A 23,419-nucleotide genomic window follows, 5' to 3' on the forward strand; every position below is an offset into this window, starting at 1 on the left:
ACCAATCCACTTATGTTGGGACTGCCAAATTAAAGGAATACACTTGATATTTGTGTGGGGCTGATTAGCTATTACTAACAAACTTGGGATTCTTTTTGAGTTTGATGTGCTCTAAGAGTTTATACACAAGGTAAGTATCATTGCTTTGCCAGGATCCTTCTTGTAACCCTCCTTTAATCCAAGTTTGAAGCAAAATATAATAATGAGACACGAGGCTACTGAACAACATTCACAAACTTGTCTGATGGCAAAACTCCTTAAAAGCCATAGGGCTCTCACCTCATTCATTTCCATCGGTCTCTTGTCGAGCAGCTCCGGCTTCTGTCATCGCTGCCCCTCCACCGCTGCCGCCCCCGCAAGGCTTTGCCATCGCCAAAGCCACCTGGAGCGACTTGTCGCACCCGATTCTCTCCACTTTGTTCCCCACCAACCGCAACCATTGACGCCATGTCGGGTTATTCGAGTGACCGAGACCGCGGCCGGGATCGAGGGTTTGGTGCACCTCGGTTTGGGGGAAGTAGGGCAGGGCCCCTGTCTGGAAAGAAATTTGGAAACCCTAGGGAGAAACTAGTTAAAAAGAAGTGGAATCTCGATGAGCTGCCCAAATTTGAGAAGAATTTTTATCAAGAACACCCTGATTTGGCTAGGCGCACAGCACAAGAGGTGGAGACATACAGAAGGAGTAAGGAAATTACGGTTAGAGGTCACAACTGCCCAAAGCCAGTTCTGAATTTTTATGAAGCAAACTTCCCTGCAAATGTCATGGATGTAATTGCAAGACAGAATTTTACTGAACCCACTGCTATTCAGGCTCAGGGATGGCCCGTCGCTCTAAGTGGATTGGATATGGTTGGAGTAGCACAGACTGGATCTGGCAAAACATTGTCTTACTTGCTGCCTGCTATCATCCACATTAATCATCAGCCATTCCTAGAGAGAGGTGATGGGCCTATTTGTTTGGTGCTGGCACCAACTCGGGAACTGGCCCAACAGGTACAGCAAGTAGCTGCTGAATACTGTAGAGCGTGTCGATTGAAGTCCACTTGCATCTATGGTGGTGCTCCCAAGGGACCACAGATTCGTGATTTGGAGAGAGGTGTGGAAATTTGTATTGCAACACCTGGAAGACTGATTGACTTCTTAGAGTGTGGGAAAACCAATCTGAGAAGAACTACCTACTTTGTTCTTGATGAAGCAGATAGAATGCTTGATATGGGATTTGAACCCCAAATAAGGAAGATTGTGGATCAAATAAGACCTGATAGGCAAACCCTAATGTGGAGTGCAACTTGGCCAAAAGAAGTAAGACAGATTGCTGAAGATTTTCAGAAAGATTACATTCATATAAACATTGGTGCACTAGAAACCACAACATTCTTCAGATTGTGGATGTATGTCATGATGTAGAAAAGGATGAAAAACTTATTCATCTAATGGAAGAGATCATGAGTGAGAAGGAGAATAAAACCATTGTTTTTGTTGAAACCAAAAGAAGATGTGATGAGCTTACTAGAAAAATGAGGAGAGATGGGTGGCCTGCCATGGGTATCCATGGTGACAAGAGTCAACAGGAGCATGACTGGGTTCTAAATGAATTCAAACATGGAAAAGCTCCTATTCTGATTGCTACAGATGTGGCCTCCAGAGGGCTAGATGTGGAAGATGTGAAATTTGTCATCAATTATGACTACCCTAACTCCTCAGAGGATTATATTCATCGAATTGGAAGAACTGCTCGCAGTACCAAAACAGGCACAGCATACACTTTCTTTACACCTAATAACATAAAGCAAGTGAGCGACCTTATCTCTGTGCTTCGTGAAGCTAATCAAGCAATTAATCCCAAGTTGCTTCAGTTGGTCGAAGACAGAGGTTCAGGTCGTTCCAGGGGTAGAGGAGGCATGAAGGATGACCGTCGGGACAGATACTCTGCGGGCAAAAGGGGTGGATTTAATACCTTTAGAGACAGGGAAAATTATGACAGAGGTTACTCTAGTCTGCTTAAGAGAGATTTTGGGGCAAAAACTCAGAATGGTGTTTACAGTGCTGCAAATTACACCAATGGGAGCTTTGGAAGTAATTTTGTGTCTGCTGGTATACAGACCAGTTTTAAGGACTGGTAATCCAACAGGGACTTACCAGAATGGTTACAATAGCACTCCGCAATATGGAAGTAATGTTCCAAATATGCACAATGGTATGAACCAACAGGCATATGCATATCCTGCTACTGCAGCTGCGCCTATGATTGGTTATCCAATGCCAACAGGATATTCTCAATAAGACTTTAGAAGTATATGTAAATGTCTGTTTTTCATAATTGCTCTTTATATTGTGTGTTATCAGACAAGATAGTTATTTAAGAAACATGGGAAATGCAGAAATGACTGCAGTGCAGCAGTAATTATGGTGCACTTTATCGCTATTTAAGTTGGATATTTCTCTACATTCCTGAAACAATTTTTAGGGTTTTTTTGTACTAGAAAATGCAGGCAGTGTTTTCACAAAAGTAAATGTACAGTGATTTGAAATACAATAAATGAAGGCAATGCATGGCCTTCCAATAAAAAATATTTGAAGACTGAAAAAAAAAAAAAAAGCCACAGGGCTCTTATGATGAACTAGTACTTTCCTTGACACTAAGACAATATGAGTATGGCCTTCTCAAAGAACCAGTTGGAAATACACCTTACCAAAAGCAGGGTCAGATTATGCATCGGCTCACAGAGTATACACAAAAATCACTAGCATTCTGGGAAATCCAAGAAACAACAAACCAGCTGCCTACACTAACATCCATTTAATGATTAAAAAGAAAACACTGCATGTCGGTGGTAATCCATCCTTACAGCTTCCCCAGCTACCTAATCCTAAGCTAACAGCTAACAAATTCCAAAATTATAAAAGAAATAAATTTCATCTTTAAATTTATGTAGGAGATCCTTTCCATTTTATGATGTTACCTTAGTAAACAGTAGAAGTATTTAAAAATAAATATAAAAAGGTTGTCTTTCCAATGATGCATTTGAATGTAGTATGGATATTCACATGGAGAGGGCACTTTATGGAATTACACTCACTGTTGTACAAATTAAAGCCCAAAATAGGACAACATATCATCAAAGACCTATACTTATTACTCTATATAATTCATAACATAGCAGCTTTCAGGAAAATTACATGTTTCTATAAAAAGCCACGCCACAGTCTTTGCCTGAGATTATTCCTTTGATGCTGCATGTTCTTAAACCGAGGAATTTGGACGTTTAGAATACTATACCTGTAAAATCAGATACTGTTCTTGCTGCTACTGCCTAGCAAGAATCTTCAATAATCTTCTTATCCCCAATTCCATTTACAGCAATAATGTGTATAGCAGAACATTTTTCCTTCATTAAGTATAATCACGATTACAATAACACGACAAAAATTTATATATTTTTTTCTCATAAGGACATTGAGACATTAATAGATGCATATATTATCCTATGGTCTTGGTAAAATAGGCTGAAGCAAATTACTTACACTTTTTCCCTAGACAAATGAAGGTAAAAGGGTTTTCCTTAGTTTGGCCTTAGTATGACTACACCCCGGGGTTGTACTTATCCACAGGTTACATACTTAATTCCATTCTCTGTTCCTTTCTCTATAATGTTAACATCCAATCAGAAATAATTTTTCATACACATAAAACATGTACTTCTAATATCTATGGTTCTTACCCATGGTTCCAAACACCCCCATATTACAATGAGTTTTTCTGACTTAATATCTACTACTGTTCTTCGTAAATACTTTAAAGCGCCCACTACTTTCATTTATCACATTTTTTCAGGCCGTAACCGTTCAGTTTGAGAGGCTCTCCAAGAGGCCTTCGATATGGAAGAGCCACTAAAAAAGGACACTAAGAAAACCAGGAAGGTCTCCTTCTAAGTACTAAGGATAGAAATACACGTAGTCACACGTTGGTGAAGGTAAGACACTGCAGCTATCACCATAAAAGATAGTCTTTGGATTACACTGAGAGGAAAGCATTTTTAATTATACGGCTAGCTAACAGATAGCAGTTGGAAGTGCTCACTGTGGTTTACAGATAAAAAGTTCACCGTGCCTTTACCTAATTTTTTCTCCCCATCCTCTGACAACCTTTTTAATGGAATGTTGAGAATAGCAGCCTTCAGAAGTGAGTGAGCACATAGCAGACTTAACTTTTCCTAATGACCTTTCAGTGCAAAGCAAAAGGTCGACAGTTAGTGTTACTCACAGCAAGGCTGACAAAGAATGTGACTAAAACCTAAATGACAAAGCCTTACTGTTGGAGGTCACTCCTTAATTGACTTTCCTGACATTAATGCTTGTGATAACCCAGGCAACAAGTTTTAAAGTTGCGGTTCTCTCTTCAAAGCCCTTCTTATTATAGATATTTGTCAAAGACACAGGTCACTCCTTACTCAGTTACATGGATAGGCTATAGAAATAAACCTCCAAATGTTGCTCATTCTTTCATATTTTGGTACACTTACTTTAAACTAAATGGGAGTTTCAAACTACATCACTAGAACTTTAGGTCCTTGACCTCCCTCAAAGTATCAGTTGTTTTAATGCCTTCGGTGTGTTCTCAGGGCTTTCTTGGTTCCTGGTCTTTTTCAGGGGGTGCAGTGGTGCTATGGTGCTGTGGAATATGGACTGGCCACTCAGCTGACCAGTGCCCACCCTAACACTAACCACCTTAAAAATTGACATTGTTTGAGAATCTGCTTTTAAGCTCCAGTGCTGCCTAAAAGTTTATATGGAAGTCTAGTAGACAAGGGTCCTGTCACTTACACTGTTGAGGTCTCAAGTCGTCTAATTTATATATTTGGTATTTGTGTCAACGATCTGTAATTGCAGCTGCCCTGGGATTAGAGTTCCAACATGTTGGTCTTCTGTCACCTTCAGATGAATTGTAACAACTAGAATATCTAGAATAATCCTCTTTCCTCCTCAATTCATATTAGATTGAACACTTTGCTCTCCACCACTCTTTCAAATTTGGCATAAGTTTTTAAAGTACTTTGGACAACCAAGGGCATGCTCATCAGGCTTTCCCAATCAGGGCATCTTTCTTTCTTATGCCCTGCAGAAGAAAGAACTGCCCTATAAGTTCAAGTTCAAAGAATCATACAACCTCAGGCGAGGTAACACAATCACATACTTCAACTATGTTATTCACTGACTCTGCAAATCAATTGTGCCCCTGACAAGGGGTCTATTAGACCTCAACTGCCCAATAGGGAGTCACTAGCCACATGTGGTTGTTTACATTTAAATTAATGAAAATAAAATAAAGTCAAATAGATATCCAGTTCTTCAGTTGTATTAGCCACATTTCAAGTGCTCACAAGCTGCTACATGTGGCTAGTGGCTCCCATACTGGACAGTAGAAGCATAGAGCATTTCTGTCATCAGGGACAATTCTACTAAACAGTACCAAAGTAAACTAAGCTTTAACATTATCTTTATAGTAAACACACTACTTCCTAAGAGCATCTATGATATTTTTAGAATACTATTTATTTAGGAATTTTTCCCATATGTGCATTCCAACTTCTACCTATTTCTATAGGTAGTCTGTATTTCTGTAGGAATTTTTCCCATATGTGCAATCCAACTTCTACCTATTTTCATGTCTGGCTTCCCTGACATGAGCCTGCTAGTCATGTGCCCTTCTACATGGTATTCTTTCAAATATTTCAAGAAAGTTGTCATGGACCTTCTCTTCTATCATGTGTCCTCTCATATGGTTATCTCTCGTATTTTAGGTGCATGATAAAATTTGATGACTTCGCCCTAAAATTTGATGACCTGAGTCACAAATTTGGAAGCCTAGGTGACAAATATATAAATACACAAACATTTTACATGAAAAGAAATAATTATGTATCCTCCAAATCCTCCCTCTCCCATACTGATTGCCAGGCATAAAATGGGTAATCAATACATATCAGTTAAATTAATAAATGAATAAAGTTAATCAGGACATGTTGCTCAATGCTTGCTTTTCATGTGTAATCTTCTCCATGTAGTAAATTAGAAACTCTGATTATAAAATAATAATATGCATTATAGATAACCTTGAATATATCCAAGAAAAAATAACCAAGATGCTGCTATTTAGAGATAACTGTTATTCTTTCTGTTGCTTAGGCTTTTAAACAAAGTTGGAGTATATATTCATATTTTGTATATTTTCATATATTGTGTGCATTGTTCTATGTCATTGAGGAAACTTCTAATATCTTCTATTTCCTTATTAGCTGTGTTGTATTAGATTACTTTGTATTACTTCATTTTGGATGATTTAATATTTATTTTGTGGACTAAATTGTGTCTCCTCCAAATTCATATGTCAAATGCCTAATTCCCAGTACCTGAGAATATGACTATATTTGGAGATAGGGCCTTTAAAAGGGTAATTAAGTTAAAATGAGATCCTTGGTGTGGACCCTGAAAATATGACTTGTGTTCTTATAAGAAGTAGAGATTAGGATACAGACTGTGCAGTGAAGGGATAACCCTTGAGGACACAGTGAGAAGGCAGCATCTGCAAATCTGCAAGTCAATGAGAAGAACAAAAAAACTAAACATGCTGACATCTTGATTTTGAACTAGCTTTCAGAATTCTGAGAGAATTTTGGTTTTTAAACCACCAATCTGATAATTTCTCATGGCAACCTTAGTAAACTAATATAATTTACTTCCAATTTTTCATTTTATACATAAATTTATTTCAAAAGTTTGGGCATGTCTTTGGTTAATTGCTCACACAAACTTTCTACAAAAGTTGTTTTTGAAAATTCATGAAAAATTCTTTAATACATATTTTTAAATTGTCTCATTAAAAGGTGTACTTCTCAAGTATGTAGAATTTGTCCCAATGCAATAAGTGAAGAAAAAATTTATATTGCTTTATGTATTTAATTTTGCATTTTAAAAAATCAAGTAAATAGAACTTTTTTTTCAAGTAGTTATTGGCCATTGTCTTCTGTGGCAGTGTGATGTGCAAACTTTATAGTCTTTTTGGGTGGGGGGGAAGGCAGGGGGAGAGAGAGATAGAGAATCTTAACCAGTCTCCACACCCAGCATGGGACTCGATCTCACAGCCCTGAGATCATGACCTGAGTGGAAATCTAGAATCAGGTGGATACCTGACTGAGTGATCCAGGTTCTCCTCAAACTTTATAGTTCTAATGCACATGTAAATACATATTGATTAGTTTTACATATATTTGAACATATATATTTATATATGATATATGTTCTCTGCCCTTGTTTTTATCACATTATTTTGATATTGATTTGTATGATACAGTTAGTTCATTTTCACTATTTTATACTATTATTTTATATGACTATATCTCAGTTATTCATCCATTCTCTTATCAATGAATTTTTAGGTTATTTGTTTTTTGTTTTTTGTTTGTTTGGTTTTTTTGTTGTTGTTGTTATCAACATAATTGTTGTACACATACTCATCTCTTTACACCATGGGCAAAATTTCACCATGATATGTCAGTAAGTGAAATTACTGGATTCCTAGTTGGAAGGGTCAGCATAATACAATGGTTAAGAGGACAAACTCTGAAGCCAGACTGACTGAGTTCCATGCTGATTGTACCAGTTATGTGTTTTTTCATCTAGGCCAAGATACCCAAACTCTCTTTGTCAGTTCCTTCATATTTAAAATGATTAAAATTACAGTACATACCTTAAAATTTTAAAGCTAAAATGAATTAGTGTTTGCAGAGTTAGGAAAATAACTGGGACATAGTAAACACTCCATGATGTTTATTATATTTCCAATAGTATGAAATAATAATAATAAACTATTTTCCAAAGTGGTCATATGAATTGATACTTCTACAGTGATACATATGAGTTCATGCATGATACTGTTGGACATATGTCTGAGATAAATACAGATGACAATAGTTTTCACTGTTACTGTTGTGTAGTACTCAATTGTATCCATTTGTCTTGGTTTCATCATTCTCCTTTCAAAGGACTTTTAGATTGGTCTCAATCTAATGTTGCTATCATAAACATCACTGCTGTGAGCATTCCTGCGTGTGACTCCTGATGTCCGTTGGCAGAAGTTTCCCCTTGGCATATACAAATTAATATAAAGATCTCAAAGACAAGAATGTACCTGAAATTTCAGAGCAAATCAATTACCCAAGACCTAGATGATGTAGCTATATGTAAGGTTCAGACTCTAATAATATCTAATTCCTGAAGATTTCTAGAATTTCACCACCCCCACCGAAAAATCAGTCTTGATATGTACAGTATCCCAAGACATAAAAACTGATTAGTTTTCTCTCCTTAAAGGGGATTCAGTTGTGGCTGAATCCTGGAAGAAAATAAAGAGAAGAACTTCAGAATGGAGGAATAAGTGCCATAGCATGCCCATAATCTATATATAGATCCTGTATAGATAAATATGTTCAATAGCCTCAGGACTCCAGAGCTGCATTTGCCCTCCATCAACCATAGTTTCTGATCAATGGATAGCAGTACAGAAGCACTACAGAATAAAGCAAATATTCTAAGCTTATTCCAGAAGCTGCAGGTAAGGTGCATGCAGCATCTGAGACCAAGAATAAAAAAGATATTGTTGTCTGCCTTGCCTTCCTGTGGGGATGACACCAATCATCCTCAATTTCTTGCCCTTTTATTTAGTCACTCTTTTAGTATTCATCTCTAATAATATGTAACCACAACCTGTCATTACAATCAAAGGACAAAATCAAACACAAAAATGGGAATAGAGGCTACATAAAAAAAGAATCTATTTGCTCATTGCAGAGCCCCTGGCAATTGCCTTGGTTGGCATTTGGCTCCTTCATCCCATTGGCTCTTCCTCAGCCTGAGGTTCTCATTCTTTCTTCTGCAATGACCAGAGGCATTGGCTTCTTCTACCTTGTCTACCTTGTCTACCCATGTCTACCCATGAAGAACATTCATGGGTACAAATGACCTTTTAAGTAATCTCTAATTAAAAAAAAAAAGATGATAAGAATCTCCACTGGATTAGAGACTAAGATACATCTTGCAAATTAATTCAGACCTAGGCAGAAACAAAGCCAGAATAAAAATGTCAATGTTACGTTCTTACAAATATGATGAAAATGTAACACAAAGGTAGTCCTCCCTTATAGAGAGCTTGAACTCACTGCTTTCAAATTTCCCATAGTTATAATGCTAGAAGTTGTTTCAAGAGATAAGCCCACTCGGTGCATGTTAACATGGCTTAAAGCAATACGGGAAAGTGAAACGAGCATTAGAAAGGAAATCAGGAGCATGACTCATCTTTTCCAGGCTGTGGTCCTTTGTCACAAAATTCTCTGATTTTATATTCTCACTTTGGTAATAATAAGCATGCAACCCAATAATTATTTTCACTCAATAACCTGAACACTTTTCTCCTTGATCCTTGTAGGAGGGCAAATGGACAGAAGTCAGGAATGCTCCTCTCCACATTAACCAGAGCTAGTTTGATCTGTTTCATCTATTGGATTAGATGACTCCAAGGTTTTGCATGGTCTCTTAATCACCTTAGAAAACATAGCTATGGTTCTCAACCCTGGCTGCAAATTGGAATCTTCTTGGGAGCTAACACAATCCCAGTGCCCAGAACACATCCTCAGAGATTATGACTTAATTGGCCGTGGTGGGGCCTGCCAGCAATATTTAAAATCTCCCCAGAGGATTCTTTGCAACTGGGGTCAAGAAACACTGTTCCCAGGGTTTATGACACATGACTGGATTGGGACTCCTCCTGCTTTGTCCCTTTACATTAGTCCTCATGCCAAACATCCAAAATTATTCAGTCGGCAAGAAATGAGGCAGCAGACTTGAAAGAAATTGAATAAATATTTCCTCTATTTTTTAATCTCTCTGGCTAGACTTTTCATGGACATAGATTGTTATAAAGTGAGTCTGAGCAGCAGCAGACACTGGTGTATTCCTGGGCCACTGAGATGGTGAACAAGGGACTGACTGTCTGGGAAAAGCTAGACTAGGATGAATAGATTCAATGGACTTCAGTGCACTCGCTGGAAATTTGGTAAGCCTTTCAGAAAACCTGCAGACTTCCTAAATCAATACCCCAGAGCAGGTTGCAGCAATAACCATGCCATTTTTTTCCCACGATGTGTAGGTGAAGCAGCAAGAATCCACATATTAGTAGCAGTTCCATTTTCATTCAGTATACACCTAGTCTGCCCCTGGTTCAACAGTTGTGACCACTCAGCTGACTCCTGTTGGCTCTTTTCAGCTCCAAACTTTGTGACCTTGAAAATCTGTCTTCTGTAGATACACAGCAGACTGTTCACTCGCTCTACTAACATTCTTTCCAAGGCATGGGATCAATATACATTTCATATTTTACAAAGATGCTTTTGCAAAATTTGCACCAAAGAGCTGAGTTAATTCCATTTTTATTGCCAAAAATGCAAAAACTTATTAATTTATTTTAGACAAAATTGAGAAAAACCATGAAAATTTCTTTGTACTATGAATGTACCTATTATTAAAACAAGTTTGATTAAATGAAAATTTGGCTTTTTATTACAATATGACAGCATACTGATAAGTGATGAATGGGAATAATAATTATTATTATTTATATATGACAATATATTAATTATCTGTAACTTGATGTATATAATCTGAAAAATAGCTTAATAAAAGTAGATTGATAATAAAGATTGATAGACACTCATAAATGGGGCAAAATGGCAGATAATATTAAAATTGAATAGTTTGGCAATGGCAAAAACCAGAATTATATCAGACACCAAAGCAAACACCATTACTTTAAATCAGGAGCTATTGGGGGTAGTGACTGGGCCTGGTTCAAGGCTGCTAACTACAATGTTAATATTTTGCTTAACACCTAGGTGTTCAAATTTTAGGGTAAATTGTTGAGGATGGAGGAAAACCTGGTTTGTCCTGTTTATTTGAGAATATAAGTAGGAGGGGAAAAAAGCATTACAATGTAACAACTAAATATAACCATAATAATGGCCATTATCTCAAATCACTATGTGTCAGGCATTAATAGATGCTTCACATACTTGATCTCATTGAATCATGGAAGATGTATATTATTATCCTTGTGTTACAGGTGAAGAAACTGCCTTTTAGATGTGAGATAACTAGTCCCAAGAGCATAGGATTCCTAAATGACAGAGATAAGTTCAGACCTAGCTCTGTTGTTAGTCTTTGTAAATGTCAATGCCATAATTATTAGAATACATTGCAATTTGATATACAAAGCCAGGAACTGGTCTCCACAAATGGCACCAATATCCACCAAGCTAGATACATGGAAGCCATCCTGGTCTCACACCCGTGTCTAATTAGGACATCAAGTCCAACCATTTCCTCTCTGAATAGTTCTCATATACATCTCTTAATTTTTATCTCACTCACATGCATAAATTCAAGCCCTTATCAATTCTCACCTAGATTATTCTCACCATTCTTTTATTCATTCTTTTCATTGATATGAGAAAGATCTATCTAAAGGTTAGTTTGATCAGTTACATTCCTGTGACTCTACAGGATATGTACTATATATTATAATCTGGCAACTTCACTTCTGTGGATATACCCAACAGAAAAGCATACGTGTGTTCAGCAAATGACATATACTAGAATGCACATCACAACTCTATACAAAATAGCTAAAAATTAAAGACTACCTAAATACCTACCTTTAGGATGGATGAAAACATTGTGGCATATTCACACAATACAATATTATATAGCAATGTGAAAAAACAAACTAAACTATATAGCAATAAAATGTTTGTATGTATAAACATTCAAATGAAATTCCAAAGCATGTAAAACTACTAATTATGTACTATATGTTGCTAACATATAGTACATAATTTGATTATATACTAATTGGATTGAAATTAAACAGAAACATGTGAAACTAAGCTATGCTTTTTGAAGTCAACTGTGATTACTCATGGGAATTGGGAATAGTATGAGGGGGAAGGTCATGGTAATGTCCCATTTTTCTATCTAGGTCCTGATTACATGTATGTGTGTATGTGAATTTCTACAAAGACAATTAACACTTAAAAGTGTTTACTTTTTTAAAGATTTTATTTATTTATTTGACAGAGAGGGAGATCACAAGTAGGCAGAGAGGCAGGTGAGAAAGAGGGGGAAAGCAGGCTACCTGCTGAGCAGAGAGCGCAATGCGGGGCTCAATCCCAGGACCCTGAGATCATGACCTGAGCGGAAAGTGGAGGCTTGACCCACTGAGTCACCCAGGTGCTCCAATGTTTACTTTTCTTTATGTGTGTTATATGTCAGTAAAAAAATAAAAAGAATGAGAGAACAAAAATCTTTAATCATGCTCCATTGCCTTTCATCTTTTGTTTCTCTCCTATATATATATCTGTATTAGTCAATTAATCTGTTTCTCCAGAGAAATATAATCAGTAGGGATGTATAGAGAAAAAGATTTATTTCAAAGAATTGGCCCATGCAATTATGGAGCCTTGGCAAATCCAAAATCTGCAGGGTAGGCTGGCAGGCTGGAGACCAGGAAAGAGTTACCATTCAAGTCCAAGACAGTTTGTAGTAGAATTCCCTCTTCTTCAAGAGAGGTCAGTTTTTTTTTTTTTTTTTTTTTTTAATTAAGGCCTTCAACTGATTGGACAAGGCCCACCCACATTATGACAAGTAATCTGCTTTGCCCTGTCTGCTGATTTAAATGTCAATCACATCTAAAACATACATCCAAAGAAACTTCTAGAATAACATCTGGCCAAAAATCTGGGTACTGTGGTCTAGTCAAGTTGACACATCAAATTAACTACCATAGTACTTACTTTCTCTAAGCCATATTGAATTACTTGGAGTTCCTCAATGTACCTACTTCTGTAATCTTTTAATTAGCATATTTTTCCTCCCTAGGAATTTCTCCTCAAGCCTTTGTTTTATCGATTTCTTATTCCCTTTTTCAGCTGCATCTATTTCCACACATTCTTCAAATTATAGTGCAGGCATTACTTCCCCTGAAAAGCCTTTCTGACCCTCTACCTTTTGTTTTGTCTTACTTCTGCCATAAAACTTACCACTACAGAGCAATAGTCCATCGATTGGTCTAATTTTCTCTTTCTCCCTCTAGGTCATTGAGTTTTGTAGAGACCAAAATAACACATACATCCTTAATTAAAATTAGAGTCACCTAGGGAGAGTTACCTTGGGGTCCAGCATGCTATGCAGACAATAAAGATGACTATATCTGATTAAATGAAGGTGAATTAATATATAAATAGAATTTGTACCTTGTTATATAGAATCTGGGCACTATTATTGCTGTACAGAGTTTGGACTCACCACCACCCCATACTTGCCCTTGCCATTTTTAGTTCACAATACAGTAAATGTCTGAAGCTATCCTCACACAGTATCAACACCGTTGCTGGATTCAGTTGTCGGTAAAATCAAACTCAAAATATCTTGATCACTTGTTTGTAAGATGATCATTTTGTTACTCAAAATAATTGATTATACCTTTGAAGTTTCAATTTAAATTTCCTATTATTCCAGCACATGTCATCCAGTTAAACTGGGAAGTAATTGGCATAAATTCATATTATTGGAGTTTTTATATCCAAGATGTAATTATGTCACAGGTTAAGAATAAATGGAACAACCACTCTCTCAAGGATTTTTTTTCCCCCAAATGGTGGGGAAACTACTGGCTTGTATCCCACTCATTCCTCACAATTTCTGAGCAAATTATGGTGCTTTAGGTCTTCCTCTCCTTCTCCTAGAACCTTGTTAATGATATCTTTGTTTTTATATTTAATATAAAATGTAGTCCATAGGCATTAATGAGGAATTTGTTCAAAAAGTCAAAAGGTCATATTTAATAGTGATATTGCTTTTGTAAATTGCTGCTTCATGCAAATTATGCTCTGCTCTGAGAATGCCCAAACTGAAGAAAATATTCATTTGCTTGCTGAATAAAATTTAATATTTCACTGCTTTAAAATACAGCTTAACAGTTTTTAAATCCATTTACTTTTATAAATTAATTTAAACTTTTCAAAGTCCAGGAAGGTGTTTACCAGAAAGGAATTCTGTACTCAAACACCCTTAATGAATGCTACCTGCCAGAGCATATCAACTCAATGAGATACACAGCACATATTTCTTCTCTAAAATCTTTGAGAAGTCCTGGGATAAGGAAATCTGTTTAACCTGCTATTTTCTAGACCTATCCTGACCACAGAATTCCCCAATTTTTAGCCCAAATAAACCACCATATTCATTTATTCACTTTAAAACTTCTATCACTATTAAGTAGCACTAATTTCCACTAGTTTTTATTAAATGTTATAATGGACTTAATTTTACGGAGCACTGACCTAAGCATGGACAATATGAAGAGGGATAAGCATGAATACTAAATACAGGTGCAAAAAATAGTAGGAGGGAGGAGAAGCATATTCCACTTCGGCTGTCACTTAAAAATTTTGCAACCTTGGAACACCTGGGTGGTTCAGTGGGTTAAGCAGCTGCCTTGGGCTCAGATCGGTTCCCAGTGTCCTGGGATTGAGCCCATGTCAGGCTCCCTTCTCAGCAAGGAGCCTGCTTCTCCCTCTCCCTCTGCTGCTCTCCCAGCTCACTCTCTCTCTCCCTCTCCCTCAAATAAATAATTAAAATAGTTAAAAAAAAAGAATTTTGCAACCTTGGGCACAATACTTAAACTATTTTTATATTAATGTCTTCATCTGCAAAATGAGGATAATAATGTGTACTTCATATCACTATAGTAGGGAATAGGTATCATATATTACATATAATAAGTATATGGTACATAGTATGTGCTCAATAAATGGCACTGATCATGATAGTAAAATGGAGGAGGATGACAGGAGAAAGAGGGGAATTGGATGGAGGCAAAATGATAACATAAGAGATTTTGTTAAATGTCAAATTCTGGTCAATTATGGGAAAGATCAACTAAGATAAATGAAATAAATTAACCAAAAGAACAAAGTTAGAAGTCACACAGTGACTTGCGGCTCTATTCCCATTCTGCCATAGATATCTGTTCCTATTTGAATGCAGTGTTAATGGTAATAATTTTCAATTACTACAGTTTTTACTCTTATTACCATTATAATTTGTGATATGATGTGAGCCTTGAAATAAGCAGACACTGCAATTTTATTTTTATTTTATAGATGAAGAAGCTCCAGAGAAGAAAACAGCCAGTCAGAAACATGGAATCTCCTAGTCCTTTACAAGGGCTTATGTATTAGACTTTACTAATTCCAGGATCTAGTTCTAGCCCTAGAACACATATACCTTATTATACATGATTCTCCTATCTATGGACAAAATGGCATGGCTTTCAAACCATTTGATGACAAAATTTGCTTTAAAGCATTATAGCTAATTGGCTTTGTAAGTAGTAAGAATATCTACAGGGGTCAGCAAATGTTTTTTATATAAAGAGCTAGATAGTAAATATTTTAAGCTTTGCAGGCCTTATGGTCTCTGTCACAAATAATGAACTCTGCCATTTTTGCAAAAGAGCACACACACACACACACACACACACACACACATACCACAAGCCATTGCTATTATCATCTTAGACTTTAAAAATGGTTTAACTGCAGAATGCCTTTATTCCTTGCTGGTATATTGTTGCTTTTTTTAAAGTTAATGAGTATTCAGTACCCCTATGACTACATGCATGATCTTCCCTTGTTTTAGTTTCAGTTGTTTTATTATAATACATCTGGGGGTGCTTTTTTAAAAATTTTAATTAGTCCTTCCTGGGATTTGTCAAACTTCTTACATTGTGGGTTGATGTCTTCTTTCGTTTTGGAAAATTCTTGATCATTCTTCAAAAATTGCTTCTTGCCATTTTCTTTTTATCTCTTCTCCATCTGGGATTCTACTTACACATATGTTGGACCTTTCACATACTCTTTAGTCTCTTACCTTTTCTCTTGTGTTTTCTACCTTTTAATCCCTCTTTAATTATGATACTTTCTCTGGTCCTGTATTTCTGTTTTCTCATATTCCCCTTTATCACTTTTTAATATTAGTGCCTAATAATAGTAATAAACTGAAAATTTATAGATCTGTTTATGTTGCCTGTTTTTCTTTCTTGGTTTTCAGTCTATATGGTCTTCCTTCCTGGAATGTATGGCTATTTTGAATAAATGATAAAAGGAGAAGAGACAAAATGGAATGAGGAACAGGAGAGACTATTTTTTTTAATCTTCTATCAAAGGAAATTTAATTTTTCTCTGGAAGGTAGATTGAGACTCAGAGATATGTTACCCAAACAAAAAACAAGCAGAGTTAATTATATATTAACTCCCTAGCCATCACTAGATAAGGTTGCTTTGGGAGAATTGAATATTCAGAGCTTCCAGCTTTCCCACACGTGAAGACTAATGCATTCCCTCAGGAAGCCAAAAACTCTCAGGCAGAAACCCACATATATTTTCAACATGTAGAAGTGAGTGTTACACCAGAGGTCTATGCTATGACTTCTCTCCAAGATCTTGGGTCCTCAAGTTCTTTCTGTTTGGAACCTACTTCCTTCCTGGACCTTAAAAAGCTTATTGTTTTCTTTTGCCTTATAATATCTATTTCATGCATTTATTCCGACTTCAATAATTTTCTTGGTCAGAAAGAAAAATTGCAGCCAGAATAGCCAGAGGTAGAGCCAGCTACTCCTTTTGTTTTTAGTTTAAAACATAAACACTGAATCAGAAGCTTCAGAACACCAAGAAATGAGTCTATGATGCCTTCTATAAAGTAATGCTGCAAAACACTGGGTTTGAGTTTCAACAAAAATGAAAAATTGGAGAAAATTTCCAAATATTTTGAAATCAGATAGCACACTTCTAGGCAACACATGGATTAGAGAAGGAATCAAAAGGAAAACTAGAAAGTGTTTTGAGTAGAATGAGAATGAAAATGAATTAAAATTTGTACAATGCAGTTAAAGCACTGCTTAGAGGGAAAATTAAAGCACAGAATGATTATATAAGTGAAGAAGCAGCATTTCAAATCAATCCTTAAAATTAGAAAATTAAAGCTTAAGAAAAAAGCAAAAGAAACATCAGAGGATAAATTAGTGAAATAGAAAACAGAAAAACAATAGAGAATATTAATAAAACAAGGAAATAAACAAAAAATTGGTTCTTCAAGAAGATCAGTAAAACTGATAAATATCCAGACAGCAAATAGAAAAAATAAAAAATATATATTACAAATATCAGGAATGAGAGAGGTGATATCACTACAGATTCTACATACAATGAAAAGAAAATCAAGAGATTTCACATACAACTTTATGCTCATAAATGTAACAACTTACAAGAAATGGAAAAATTCTTTGAAATACAAAACTGAAAAATAAGCCAAATAACCTCCTTTCTACTAAACAGATTTATTTTACAGCAAAAAAAAAACTTGTCCATAAAGAAAACTCTGGGCTCAGATGACCTTACTAATGAATTCTACTAAATAGTTAAGAAGGAAACAATAGAAAATCTACAATAAGAACAACAACCTCTGATACCCAAAGCAGATAAGGACAGTAAGGAAAAGGAAAACTGTAAGAACAGTGTTTTTTATGTGTATAATTATTTAAACTATTTTTTTTAAAATTTAGCAAATCAAATCCTACAATATATAAATCATGTCTAAGTGGGGTTTATCCTGAGAATACAAACTTGGTTTAACATTTAAAAATTAGTCAATAAAACTCATCATATTTACAAACCAGCAAAAGAAAAATGATTTGATCTCTCATGAAATACAGAAAAGGCATTTGACAAAATCCAGCATCTATTCCTGATAAAAATTCTCAGCAAAAGGGAATACAAAGAACCCTCCCTAACTTAGCATGGATATCTACAAAAAAACATGCAGCTAGGGGTGCTTGGGTGGCTCAGTTGGTTAAGCATCTTCCTTTAGCTCAGGCTCTGATCTCAGGGTTCTGGGATGGAGCCTGTTGAGGGCTCCTTGCTCAGTAAAGAACCTACCTCTATCTCTCCTTCTGAACCTCTCCGCCACTCGTTCTCTCCTTCTCTCTCAAATAAATACAATATTTAAAAACAAAAGCCATGCAGTTAATAACAAACTTAATCCTGAAATATTGAATACTTTCCCCCTAGGATGAGGAAAAATAAAAGAATGTTTTTTCTTACATTCTATTCAGCATGGTCCTAGCCAGTGCCAACAAGGCAGAGACAAAAAGACAAACAGATGGATAAATGACATCCTGGTTGGAAGGGAAAAATAAAATTGTCTGTGAATACAGACAAGATGATTGTCTATGTAGAAAATTCTATGAAATGTACAAAAACACGACTAGAACTAATAAGTAAGTTTATCAAGTTTGCAGAATAAAATGTTATTATAAGAAATAAATTATTTTCCTACATATCAGTAAAATATCAGAAATTTCAATTTTAAAATATCATTTACAACATCAAAAACCTTGAAATACTTAAGGCTAAATCAAACATAATATGTTTACAACCTGTACACTGTAATATATGGATGAGAGAAATTAAAGAAATAAAGAGAACTATACCATGTTCATGTGTCAGAAAACTCAATATTTTTATAATCATTTTTTGACAAATTGATCTATAGATGCAGCACAATCCCATCCCAAACTCCAACAGCATTTTCTAAGAAACTGGCAAGCTAGTTTTAAAGTTCATGTGGTTGGGGCGCCTGGGTGGCTCAGTGGGTTAAAGCCGCTGCCTTCGGCTCAGGTCATGATCCCGAGGTCCTGGGATCGAGCCCCGCTTCGGGCTCTCTGCTCAGCAGGGAGCCTGCTTCCCTTCCTCTCTCTCTGCCTGCCTCTCTGCCTACTTGTGATCTCTGTCAAATAAATAAATAAAATCTTAAAAAATAAATAAATAAAAAATAAAGTTCATGTGGCAATGCAAAAGACAAAATAAAACAATTTTAAAAGGACTTTCTGGTTTCAAGACTTCTTCAAGTTATATAATCAAGACAGTGTTGAACTGTCATAAAAATAGACAAAGAGATCAGTGGAAAAAAATAGAGCCCAGAAATAGTCACACTCCTATATGGAAAACTGATTTTTGACAAAGGCAAGATCAGTTCAGTGAAGAATGAATGGCCCTTCAACAAACAGTGCTTGAACTATTGGATATGATTATGCCAAAGTGAAAACAAGCAAGCAAAACAAGACAAAACCAAAAACAACAGACAAAATTTTAATCTATACCTAAACATAAAAGATAAACTGAAAAATAAACCTGAATAAAAACTTAAAACTACAAAACTTCTGAAAGAAGACACAGAAGAAAATTTCTATGAATTTAGATTGGGCTCAGATTTTTTCAAAATGACGTCAAAAGTATCATTGATAGAAGACAATAATACATAAATTAGATTTTATTGAAATGAAAACTTCTGTTTTCTGAAAGGCACAGTTAACAGAATGAAAATGCAAGCCATAGACTGGGAAAATTGCTAAAGGACTTGTGTTCAGAATATATTTATAAAATCTCCAAACTTAAGAAAACAAATGGCTCAAAAAAAAATGAACCAAAGATTTGAACAGACACTTCACCAAAGAAGATATGTGGATAGGAAAAAGCACATGAAAAGATGTTCATTTTTTCTCACGCTAATTTGTCATTAAGGAAATGCCAGTTAAAACCAAAGTAATATACCACTGTACATGTATTAAAATGGCTAAAATGAAAATGTGGAGGAACTGGAACTATTATATATTACTGGTAGGGATATAAAATGGTTTTATCACTTTGTGAAACAATTTGACAGTTTCTTAAAAAGTTAGGCATACATTTAGCATACAATCTTGGCATTCCAACCTGAGATCTTTATCCAAGAGAAATAAAGGAATATCCATTCAGCCTTAAAAAGAATACTCATAGTATTTATGTACCTGTAGTTTTAGTTGTAATACTTATATATGAACAATTTACAAAAACTAGAAATAACTCAAATATCTGTCACAGGTGAATAGATGAACAAAGTGTTGTCTATTGGTACTATGAAATACTAATCAGTGATAAATAGAATGAATTGTTTATATATGCAATAACATAAATGAATCTCAAAATAATTACACTGAATTACAGAACCAATTCTAAAATATGCAAAGGGTGGATTGGTTGTTGCCTGAAGACAGAGAGATGGGAAGAACAGAAGGGGAGATGACAAAAGGGCATGAGGGAACTTTAGCAGGTGATCAATAGGTTGACTGTCTTGATTGTCCTGGTGGTTTTATGGGTGTATTCATATGTCTAAACTTGTAAAATTGAATGTTTTATGTATGTGAAGTTTATTTTGTACCTATTATTCCTTAAAAAACTTTTTCACGAATGGATTAAGAAAATGTGGTGGGGTGTGTGTGTGTATGTATTACACATACAAATACACACACACAATAGAATATTATTCAGCCTTGAAATGGAAGGACGTTCTGACACATGCTACAATATGAATGAATCTTGAGGGCATTTTGCTAAGAAAAATAAGCCAGTCACAAAAACACAAATATAGTATAATTTTACTTATATGCAAATATCTAGAGTAATCAAATCATAGAAACAGAAAGTAGAATGGGGGTTGCCAGGGCTGAGAGGAGAGGGAAATGGGGCATTATTGTTCAATGGCTACAGAGTTTCAGTTTTGTAACATGAAGAAGTTCTGGAGACTGGTTGTACAACAATGTGACTATACTTAACACTACTGAACTATACACTTAGAAATGTTTAAGGTAATAAATTTTATGCTAAGTGGTATTTTGTATCAGAATTTTAAAAAACTGCCTGAAGAACTGGGAAGTTGAGGAAGTTCAGGGCATCTACTCACTCATCCTTGGGTTCTGCTGCCACATTCACCATGGGTCTGTAGTCACCACCTGTGGAGGCCTGATGGGAAGTAACGTCATTTGAGGCTGTTGCCATGGGATAGACGTTTTCTAGTCTTTGATATAAGCATTAACGAATGAAAGAAGAGTTCCGTGCAAAGAAAACCTTTACACAAATGTTATGCTAGGGTGACTTAATATATTTTATACAAAGCCCCATGCCATCCACTTCATTGTCATATTTATTCATCCTGTCTTTCCCAAGAAAGAGAACAAGTTAGTAGGTGCATAGTGAAAGTCAAGAAAGGGATCTTAGATTCAAAATGGGGACTTTTGAGGAGGGGGGTCAAGATGGCGGAGAAGTAGCAGGCTGAGATGACATCAGGTAGCAGGAGATCAGCTAGATAGCTTATCTAACCATTGCAAACACCTACAAATCCAACGGGAAATTGAAGAGAAGAAGAACAACAATTCTAGAAACAGAAAATCGATCACTTTCTGAAAGGTAGGATCTGCGGAGAAGTGAATCCAAAGTGACAGGAAGATAGACTGCGGGGGGAGGGGCCAGCTCCCGGCAAGCTGCGGAGCAACAGAGCACAAAATCAAGACTTTTAAAAGTCTGCTCCACATAGGGACATCGCTCCAGAGGCTAAACCGGGGGGAAGCCCATGCGGGGTCAGCATAACCCCACATCCCGTGGGGTCACAGAAGGACCGGGGATGTCTGAGTGTCGCAGAGCTCACAGGTATTAGAGCGGGGAAACCAGCTACAGCAACAAAGCCGAGAGTGAGCTCTCAGCTCGGGGTTACCTTTAACCGGTCGCAGCCTGGGTGAGCTTGGAGCACGGCCAGAGGCCACGGAGATGGAAGTGACCGGGCGCTTTTCTCCAAGTGCAACCAATTGAGTGCTTTCCTACAACTGCGACCAGAGGCCAGGGAGACGGGGCCGGTTGGGCGCTTTTCTCTGACGGCGCACTGAGGAGTGGCGCCCCGAGCTCTCGGCTCCTCCGGGCCAGAGACTGGGAGGTCGCCATCTTCATTTCTGTCCTCCAGAACTCTACGGAAAGTGCTCAGGGAACAAAAGCTCTTGAAAGCAAACCCTAATGGATTACTTAACCCGGCCCCTGTAAGGGCGGTGCAATTCCTCCTGGGGCAAAGACACTACAACAGGCCCCTCCCCCAGCAGATCAACAAGAAACCCAGCCAAGACCAACTTCACTCACCAAGGAGAACAGCGGAATTCCAGAGGAGGAGAAAGCAAATCTCATCTGGACAAAATGACAATGCGGAAAAACTCACCACAAAATAAAGAACAAGAGGCAGTACCGAAGGCTGGGGACCTAATCAATACAGACATTGCTAATATGACAGATGTAGAGATCAGAATGACAATTCTCAAGGTTCTAGCCGGGCTGGAAAAAGGCATAAAAGATATTAGAGAAACCCTCTCTGGAGAGATAAAAGCCCTTTCTGGAGACATAAAAGAACTAAAATCTAACCAAGTTGAAATAAAAAAAGCTACTAATGAGGTACAATCAAAAATGGAGGCTCTCACTGCTAGGATAAATGAGGCAGAAGAAAGAATTAATGATATAGAAGACCAAATGACAGAGAATAAAGAAGCTGAGCAAAAGAGAGATAAACAAATACTGGACCATGAGGAGAGAATTCGAGAGATAAGTGACACCATAAAACGACACAACATTAGAATAATTGGGATTCCAGAAGAAGAGGAAAGAGGGAGGGGAGCAGAAGGTATATTGGAGAGAATTAATGCAGAGAATTTCCCTAATATGGCAAAGGGAACAAACATGAAAATCCAGGAGATGCTAAGAACGCCCCTCAAAATCAATAAAAACAGGTCCACACCTCGTCACCTGATAGTAAATTTACAAGTCTTAGTGACAAAGAGAAAATCCTGAAAGCAGCCTGGGAAAAGAAGTCTTAACATACAAGGGTAAAAACATTAGATTGGCAGCGGACCTATCCACAGAAAGAACTGGCATGATATATTCAGGGCACTAAACAAGAAAAACATGCAGCCAAGAATACTATATCCAGCTAGGCTATCATTGAAAATAGAAGAGAGATTAAAAGCTTCCAGGACAAACAAAAACTGAAAGAATTTGCAAACACCAAACCAGCTCTACAGGAAATATTGAAAGGGGTCCTCTAAGCAAAGAGAGACCCTAAAAGTAGTAGATTAGAAAGAAACAGAGACAATATACAGTAACAGTCACCTTACAGGCAATACAATGGCACTAAATTCATATCTCTCAATAGTTACCCTGAATGTTAATGGGCTAAATGCCCCAATAAAAAGACATAGGGTATCAGAATGGATAAAAAAAGAAAACTCATCAATATGCTGCCTACAAGAAATTCATTTCAGACCCGAAGACACCTCCAGATTTAAAGAGAGGGGGTGGAAAAAAATGGACCATGCTAATGGACATCAGAAGAAAGCTGTGGTGGCAAT

The 23,419-nt window shown here is 36.6% G+C and overlaps 1 protein-coding gene across 1 annotated transcript; it reads left to right on the plus strand.

Annotated features, from left to right (window-relative positions):
* Nucleotides 1-309: 309 nt before the first annotated feature.
* Nucleotides 310-2,570, plus strand: LOC125096919 (probable ATP-dependent RNA helicase DDX5). Its single transcript, XM_047724073.1, is given in 3 exon segments — nt 310-1,360; nt 1,363-2,111; nt 2,113-2,570. Coding segments are annotated over 3 exon segments (1,833 nt in total). The 5' UTR covers nt 310-447; the 3' UTR covers nt 2,284-2,570.
* Nucleotides 2,571-23,419: the final 20,849 nt, after the last annotated feature.

This window comes from Lutra lutra, chromosome 1 (genome assembly GCF_902655055.1).
Source record: "Lutra lutra chromosome 1, mLutLut1.2, whole genome shotgun sequence".
In the NCBI taxonomy this organism is placed as follows: domain Eukaryota; kingdom Metazoa; phylum Chordata; class Mammalia; order Carnivora; family Mustelidae; genus Lutra; species Lutra lutra.